The 8,892-nt window shown below is 49.4% G+C and overlaps 1 protein-coding gene across 1 annotated transcript in view; it reads left to right on the top strand.

Moving 5' to 3' along the window:
* Positions 1-5,041: 5,041 nt before the first annotated feature.
* Positions 5,042-8,892, top strand: part of TRIM14 (tripartite motif containing 14) — a gene marked incomplete at its 5' end in the record, with an annotated part of 30,305 nt that continues 26,454 nt past the window's right edge. The window contains 4 exon segments of the mRNA XM_079927180.1: positions 5,042-5,059; positions 5,061-5,267; positions 7,809-7,876; positions 7,878-7,902. Of these exon segments, the coding sequence (XP_079783306.1) occupies positions 5,042-5,059; positions 5,061-5,267; positions 7,809-7,876; positions 7,878-7,902 (318 nt within the window).

The following is an 8,892-nucleotide window of genomic DNA, read 5'->3' as shown; positions in this document are numbered from 1 at the left end:
CAAACCACGGGTCCCCCGAGAACAGCCACTATTTCTGTATTTTTTACCAGAGATGAAACTCTTGGTTGCGGAAAGATTCCAGTGGGACCTGGTGCCGATTTTCTATTTGCCTTCTTGAAACAACAGTGTCTGAATTGACTCTTTTTAGATGATACCTTGCCTTCTGTTTAATTGTTTTGAAGGGTCCACGGTAACTTCTCAAGGGGAAGAACATTGTAGAAAGTTAGAGCTGGAAGGTCCTAGGAGGTGAACCTTCCTGTGGTTTTCAAACTGTGGTCCATAGCAAGGGGGGAAGGCTAAGTCAGGAGGGCTGTGCCCCCCCCCGCCTCCATTCCTACCAGTCAGCTCCCCTTCTTTCTGTTTTATATATTAGCTTCTATGGAATACATAATTCTGCTACTAAAAAAATATTAGAAGTTTGAAAACCAGTGACGTGGCCCAACTTCCTTATTTTACAGGTGAAGAAACTGAGGCCCAGAGAGAGGCAAGTAATCAAGGTCCCCAGAGAGTTCATGGCCGGGCTGGGCTGAGCTCCTGGTCTCCTGGATCTGCCTTTCTGCGGTTTATGATGCAGCAGATGTGCAGTTCTCAGCCCACAAGGCAGGAATCCGTTGGTTCTGGCCTCAGCTGTGCCCCTGAGTTGCTCAGTGACCTCTTGCAAATCATTACCTCTCTGGTCTCACTTTCTCCATCTGAACAAGGGGGACCCTGGAATGCGCTGCCCTCTATAGGATCTGCCACCTGAGATAAGAAACCTTGGCCTTGACCTAAGGAAAACTACTTGTAGGGTGATGATCTGGGTTTGCTGCAGGAACTCCAAAGACGTTGACAAAGAGGCAGAGGAAGTTTAACTTCAGGGAAGTAAGTCAGGGTTCAGCCTAATTGTAGAACACAGACGGGAGGCCATCCTCTCTCTCTTCAACCAGAATCAGCTGAATATGGGTAGACACTATCCCTTATGTGGGGATGCAGACAGCAGAGTGGTGCCCATGGCTACTGACTGCCACCACCAAAGCCCTGAGGTCGCAGAGCCTGCCTCCTCCAGGATGATGTAGGCAGATTTCAGCCCAAAGTAATAGAAGAGGTCCCCAGGAGGTAGGGAGACCCAGCCTGGAAGTGTGCCGGCAGAGCCCCATGGCTGCCCAGCCATGAGGGTTTCTGGAGAAGGATGACTGTACTAGGCAAGGAAGCGGGACCAGATGGCTCTGACTTCCCTTCCAGCCTGAGAGTTTTTCTGTGTCCCTCCTTTGTGAATCTGTATTCTGAGCCCTTTCTCTAAGGTTCTCTCCTTCTCAGTGGTCAGTACAACAACCCAGCTAGAGACGGGGAATGTTGGAAGTTAAATGTGCCCCTCTTTACCAAGGCTATGCAGACGATCAGTTTGTCCATTGCACAGGGCGATCCTGGAGCTAAGATGGGAACTGCAGGAGGCCACCTAGCCTGGTAGGTTTCAACCCAGGCTAGAATCCCCTTAGAATCCCCTTAGAATCCCCTTGGGAGCCTTCAGGAAATACAGATACCCAGGCCCAACCTCAGACCAACTGGAGCCGAATCTCCAGAGTAGGGCCTGACCTTGTGTATGTTTTTATAAGTTCCTAGGTAATTCTGCAATACAGAGAGGACAGAGACCCGCTGGGCTGGTCCCTCTGTACCTATTTGCAGTAAAGATGAGGACAGTGAGTGCAGACAGGATCTGGGACTTCAACCCTGTCTTCTAAGTCCATGCTAGAAACTCCTAAAAAAAGTCAAGAAGCATTGTCCTGGGTGTCTCTGGGACCCTGACTGCAGCACAGTGAGGGCTCTGTGCTCCCGACTGCCCCCTCCCCGAGCCATGGCTGCGTCCCCTTGTTTGCCCACACACACCAGGTGCCCATGTTCCTTGTCGGGTTTACTCAGTCACTGGGGCCTGCCAAGCTTGCCAAAGGCCAAATCCCAGGCATTGTCAGGGGAGCAGAGCTCCACTGGATGGGGTTACCTTTCCCACCTCATTTGCGGCCAGCATGTCACAGTTTACAAAGCACTCCCACCCTCAATCACTGACACATTCTACTCTAATACGGGTCAGCTAGGTGTTATTATCCCCAAGTTCAGAAGAGAAGACCTAACCTCAGAGAATGAAGAATCATCAAGCCCAAAAGGCACTGGCTGCAAGGCATGGAGGTGGGGCCAGTCTGGAGAGCTTCCCACATGCCTCCTCGACACAGAGACATCCCTTCCTTCTCAAGCTCTCCCCACCCCTGAGGGACCCAGACCTCGTGCTTAAAAACAATACGAAGGCATCCATGAACAAACTTCTTTTTCCTTCTTTTTTTTTTTTTTACATCTACAATAAATTATTTAAATTATTTCACAGCAAGGGAGAGGGATAGGTAATTTTTATCAGATATTTTTTTAAGACATTTTTTAAAATTACATTTTTGTTCTTGACTGATGAAGTGGAACTCGCCCAGCATTTGCAGGGCCCTCAAGCTCAGGGCAAGCGGAATGTGTACTCATCTCCTTACTCCACACCCTAGGAACCCCCTGACTGTTGACTCAGGAACTTTCTGAGAATGAAGACAGCACTGGGAGATGAGCTTTGGGGTGTATCCACCTTAGCTCTACAGTCATTGAGATTGTATCATAGAGGGAAGCAGGAAGTCAGAAATCAATCTATGCTATTACTATGAAACCGTGCCTGAAACAGTTTGATTGTTTTAATATTGTTTCTGAAATTCCTTGTACCTTTGTAAAAAAAAAAAAGTGAAAATAAATAGATGTGGAATAGTGCAATGGAAAGAATGGAACAAAATAATAAACAACATCTTCCTAGACATTTTAATGCATGGAGCTTACCTTGATTTGTTTCACAAATACCAATGACAGGTTCCCCTCGATATATGAAAGTAGAGGGTTCTTATGAAACCTTTTGCAAGCCAAAATGGCTAAAGTGAAGAATCAGTTACCTTAACACAACTTGCTAACGGACACACAAAATAAGTCCAGATAAAGCACAAATGCTCACAGGCACAGTTCAAAGCTAAGACTGCTTAATGTTGGGATGCTGAGTGTAGTTCCTGGGGAAGGAGCTTGGTGGTGCCACTCCCACTGCTTGGGGTGCTAGGGGGTGCACCAATGCCTCTATAATAGCTTGCTGTAAAACAAACGCTGAACCTATTTTCACTTTTTGTCTTTTCTCATAAAAGGGAAAATCCTCTTCAGATTTCTTTCCGTTAGTGAAAGCAAGTACTAATGTATGTCTTTTGTGAAAGCAAGGTGGCAGAAAGTGAACTTTTGGAAATACCCACTTGTTTGGGCCAGAATCCAAGCTGGGAAACAGGCAAGAAAGACTTGGTTCCTACCCTCCAAAGAGTTTTTAGTCGTGGTTGGAAGGAAGGGGACATTCAGGCTGCTCTTCGAGGAGAAGCAAGGAAGGCTTCTTGGAGGAAATGATACTTAGGCAGAAACCTGAAGGATACATAGGAGTAAACAAGGCAAAGGGCATCTGGGGAAAAGAGTGTTCCAAGCAGAGAAAACTAGCTGTTCCATAGTCTGGAAACAAGCAAAGGGTGGAGCATAGACAGGGCAGAGATCATGAGTATTAAGGGCCAAGGGCAGACTTCCCTAGTTGTCCAGGGGTTAAAACTCCATGCTTCTACTGCAGGGAGCGTGGGTTCAATCCCTGCTAGGGGAAGTTCCACATGCGAGCGGTGGGCCAAAAAAAAAAAAAAAAAAGAAAGGAAAGAGCCAACGGCTTTGTAGGTGGGAGCTGAGGCTTTTTTCCCTAGCTTTATTGAGGTATGATTGACAAAAATTGTATATATTTATGTTGTTTGTGATTTCTTGAGGTGTATGTGGTAATGATTACGATATGAATACATTGTGAAATGATCACCACAATCAAGTTGATTAACACATCCATTACCTCACGTCCTTACCATTTTTTGTGTATGGTTGAGAACATTTGAGATCCAATCTCAACAAATCTCAAGTGTACAATACAGTATTATTAACTATAGTCACCATGCTGTACATTAGATCCCCAGAACTTATGGGTTCTGTAACTTAAAGTTTGTACCCTTTTCCCCCACCCTACCCTTTTCTGTGAGCCCCTGGCAACCACCTTTCTACTCTATCAGTTTGACTTTTTTTTTTTTTTTAGATTCTACATATTTAGGTATCATACAGTATTTGTCCTTCTCCGTCTGGCTTATTTCACTTAGCATAATGTCTTCCTGGCTCATTCATTTAGAAAATGGCAGGATTTCCTCTTTTAAGTCTGAATAACATTTCACTATATATATGTGCATATACCACATCTTCTTTATCCATTCATCCACTGATGGACACTTGGGTTGTTTCCATATTTTGACTATTGTAAATAATGCTGCAATGAACATGGGAGTGCAGATAGCTCTGATATACTGACTTCATATTCTTTGGATATACACCCAGAAGTAAGATTGCTGGATCATATGGTAGCTCTATTTTTAATTTTTTGAGGAACCTCCATAATGCCTGTACCACCGTGGATGCTGAGACTTTAGCGTGGGGGCAGGTGGAGTTTCCAGAATGTTTCTCACAATTGCGGGAATCGTTATTTCTCTTGGGGATAGGGCAAGAGAGAATTAAGGGAAAATGAAAAGTCTAGGTAATGCATAGCATCCCGGAAGGCCACAGCCAACTTTGGTCCCATCCACAGGGCTGCAGTTTTCTGATCATGACTGGACGAGCGTCACTCAGCGGGGAAGCCCACCTCCTTGCAGTTAGTTAGCCCATTCGAAGTGAGCCCCCCATTTGTGCTGCGGCCGCCTCTGGGCTAGACACAGAGCCGGGAGACCAGGTCTGAGCATTCACTGCCCCGGCGGATGGGCGGGAGAGCACCGTGCTGTCCGCAGGGTGATGATGCTGCGGCTGTGCCCTGGCCTGCAGGCGGCGCCCTGCCATATATCTGTCTTTCCCTGCCGGAACTGGGATGGCCCGGAGCGCCCCGCCCCACGGCGCAGGTTTCTATTTCCCCGCCGGCCCCACTCTGCGCGGCGGCCGCAAAACTTGCGGGTGAATGGCGGGCGCGGCGGCGCCAAAGTGGGACTCCTGGGGGGCTGGGCCCAGCGGAGCCCGAAGACGCGCGCGGCTGGCGCTGCCCGGAGCACGGCGACCGCGTGGCTGAGCTCTTCTGTCGCCGCTGTCGCCGCTGCCGCCGCTGCGTGTGCGCGCTTTGCCTGGTGCTGGGCTCGCACCGCGGCCACCCGGTTGGTCTGGCGCTGGAGGAGGCGGTGCGCGTGCAGGTGGGGACGCGGGGGCGTGAGCCCGGGAGCAGCGGGCGGGGAGGGGCGTACTGGGTTCCACTGACAGTTCCCGGTTGGGACCAGGACCCCCAAGGCGGCCCAGAGAGCATCTAGGAGGCCGACCTGTTGTTCAGAAAAAGAAACAAGCCCAAGGAAAGGCAAGGCCATCATTTAAGCATAAGAAGAGGTGGGTTGGGGAGTGAGAACTTGGGCACCCCGGCCGGCACCGGATATCCCGGACCTCACCCACCAAGGCGGGTCCACCACACTGCCTTTGGGCCGGGAGAAATTCTGCCTTTTAACAAAGATGAAAAAACCCCTCCCGCTTCGAAAACATCTGTGTTTCCGGAAAGCCACACAAACACCTCCTCTGGTTTTCCCTCCTGGAATTCAGAGAGGGGCTGAGGACCGCCTGATCGCCCTGGGAGCGGACAACCCTCATAACAGCCTGGTGAGAGCTAGGCCAGACGGTTCGTGGCCAAGAAGAGGAGGGTTCTGGAGGCCGAGGCGGGCCTTGAACCCAGGACTGCCTCCCACGGGCCCATTCTCACCTTGGAGCTCTCACCCATGCTTGTTCTTAATAGTGGAAGGGGGCTCTGGACTCTTGTTCCAACCTTGTGGCCAACTTGTCCAGTGACTCTAGTCAGACCCCTCCAACCTCTCTGGGCTAGGCAGGCCCTCCTGTCACAGACAGATGTTGATTCTACCACTTCACCTTCAAGAAGTCGTCTGTGGTTACTCCAGCCCCACAATGACCTGTTCCCTGCACAGCATGACTTAACACCATCATGGTGACAACCTTGGAGCTCCACTGTGAGAATGGGCCACGTGGGGGCCAATCTAGCAGGTAGAGTCCAGGATTCAAGGCTTGCCTCTGCCTCCAAGATCTTCTTCTTATCTATAAAATGGTTATAATAATAATTTAGTTCCTCAAAATGCTGTTTTCAGAGTTAACAAGGCTGCTTTCAGAGATACAGCTTCTAATAGGCAGGTCCACCCACCTACCCCTTTTGCATCCACACACCCACCCACTCACCTGTCTGTTCATGCATCATCCATCTGCCCATTCATTCATTCATTAGACATCCATTCAACTCATACCTGGTGCCATGAGTCAGGGAATAGACCAATTCTTCCCTGACCTGGAGGAGTTCCTTGGCTAGTGGGGGAAGAACAAACAGTGACAACACAGTATGATAAGTATTGTAATTGGGGAGTCTGAGGCAGTGGTCAGTGGGAGCCAAAGAGAGGACAATGTGAACTAGGGACAGGAAGCCCAGCAAGACTTCCTGGAGGAGGAGCCATTGGAACTGGCCGTGAAGAATAAGTGGGGTTTCACCAGGTACTAGACGGGAGAAGCACCCTGTGACTGGAGGTTTCAAGCACCAGGAAGCTGAGTTATCCTTGGCTGATAGCCAGGAGCTGGACTTGAAGGCTTAGAAATCACAGTGGGGTATGAATGTGCTCCTGGAAGTTGAGGCTGTGGCTTATACTTGGGTTTCTATTGTGTTCCCAGCCCCACCACTCACTCCCAGACCCCCAGCTAGAATAAACCTGCACACCATAGCAAATGCTTGTTGGATATTAAAATAACAATACAAGCTATGTCTATTGAGCACTTACTGTGTGCCAAGCACTATACCAAGCACTCTGTGTACTTCTTATTCTTTCCAGCAACTCTGTAGGGGTGTCCCCTTTTTTTGTAGCTGAGGAAACCGAGGTTCAGAAAGGTGAGATCACTTGCCCAGGTCATGTGGAAGGAGAGCTGGGACTCAGACCTAGGAGGTCCCATCTGAGTCTGGGGCTTAGGCTCATAACTTGCTCCAGCTCTCCACTTGAATTTGGCAGCCCCTGGTAATTCTGTTCAATTCAGCAAACACTTCTGGGTCACCCCCTGGTCCCTATGGGGGATCGGGAACCAAGAATGGAGCAGACCTGCCCTCAGGAAGCTCCCAGTTGGTCCAGCAGCTGAGTGTAAGGTGAGCCATAAGAAGGTAAGATGGAGGTAAGGCCTTTGGAGAAGTGGCAGTTGCGAAAAGCAGAGATAAGGAAGGGAGCCATCTTAGGTGGGAGAGGGGACCTCTTACCCATGCAGGTCCTCTGAACCCCGGACAAGGCCAGAGGACCACAGACCAATCCTGGATGCAAGTTCCATGAGAGCAGCTCCGAGAACAGGCGCCAGCACATTATAGGTACTCAGTATTCACTCTAGAAGTGAAGGCTCTTCCCCTGACCCCAAGCTGCTTCCCTAAAGTCCTATTTGAGGGCCTGGAAAAGCAGGTCACAAGCAGGACTGTCCTAGAAAAAAAGGGGGCACCTCGAGGTTTGGAGAATACCTCATGTGGGCCTCTGAGGATCAGAGTGGCCCTACTTCCAGCTCATCTTCCAACTTGCCTCATGACTTTGGGCAAGTCAGCTCACCTTTTGAGTCTCAGCTCAGCTGAAAAAAAATACAGGAGTGAGAGGACATGACCCCTGGGGTGACTTGTTATCTCAAAAGTGACAACATTAAGACTTCTCTCCTAATACTTTCACATACAGAAACTCACCCAAGAATGTTTAAAGAATTTGACAACCAAGAAGCAGCAGCAAGTTGGCAACATAACCCAGACAAGATGCTGCTGAGAAGCTCAAGGCAAGTGGGGGATTCTTCCTTATTCCAGATGAGATGTCCACCTTTGCCCTTGGACACACAGTTCTCCCCAATATGGAGCCAAGGGACAATGACAAACAGCCTCAAAGGGGCAGGTCAGGTTTGGTGAGACCTGGGGCTTCTGTAATTTAGGGGGCCCTTTTGGAGAAAAAGAACACAAAATTAGTTGCAAGATCATGAAGGGGCCATGCCAGGGAGGGACCTGGGGCTCCTGTTTCATTAGCTTTGTGGTGAATCTGCCTCTGCCCAGAGCCCTAGCCTTGTCCCATAATGCCTGACAAATTGCAGGAACGGCCTTTCCTCCCGCCATGGCCAAAGCCATTCTCTTGGACAGACTAGCCCTCCAAACCCAGCACCCCAGACTGCGTTAAGCAAAGCAGAACACAAGGTAAGGAACACACAAATCGCTCTTTAGGTTTCACTGTTGAAAGAAAGTAAATAGGTATAAATGTATTCCATAAGTATGTACTTTCTTCAGGCTTCTCCTTGTATAACACTGTTTATTTAAGTGGATTCTTTTGTGGGTTTTAAGTGGGAAGTTGGGGCTGACATTATCCCAGCTGCTGTTTTGACTGTGAGAATGGTGTTGCTCTTAAAGGAGCGTTTTAGGTGAACTTGGCCAATCCCTTCCCTTCTCACCCTCAGCTGCCACCGCCTCAAAGTGAGGGCAGGAGTGGGTTGCCCTCCCAGGGTCTGTCTCACTGAGGGCCCTGTGAACCCCAGACTGGCCACCCCAAGTCAGGCAGGGAGATTGGCTCTGACGACCACAGGAGTAGCTGGCACCCAGACCAGGCCACAGAGTTGGCCCCCTGTTTGCCCAACATCCATTATCTTTCAGGCGACGGCATGCCCCAGTTTACTGGGGACAGTTGTGGTTTACATCTGTGGCCCTGGGTTAATTATTAATCATGTCATGTCTTCAAGAGCAAGACTCTGGGTATAGGCAACTACATCAGCTCAAAAGGATTTGGG

This window comes from Stenella coeruleoalba, assembly GCF_951394435.1.
Source record: "Stenella coeruleoalba genome assembly, chromosome: 7".
Lineage (NCBI taxonomy): Eukaryota > Metazoa > Chordata > Mammalia > Artiodactyla > Delphinidae > Stenella > Stenella coeruleoalba.
Note: the sequence above shows the minus strand (reverse complement) of the source record. Positions and strands in the feature narration are given on the sequence as shown.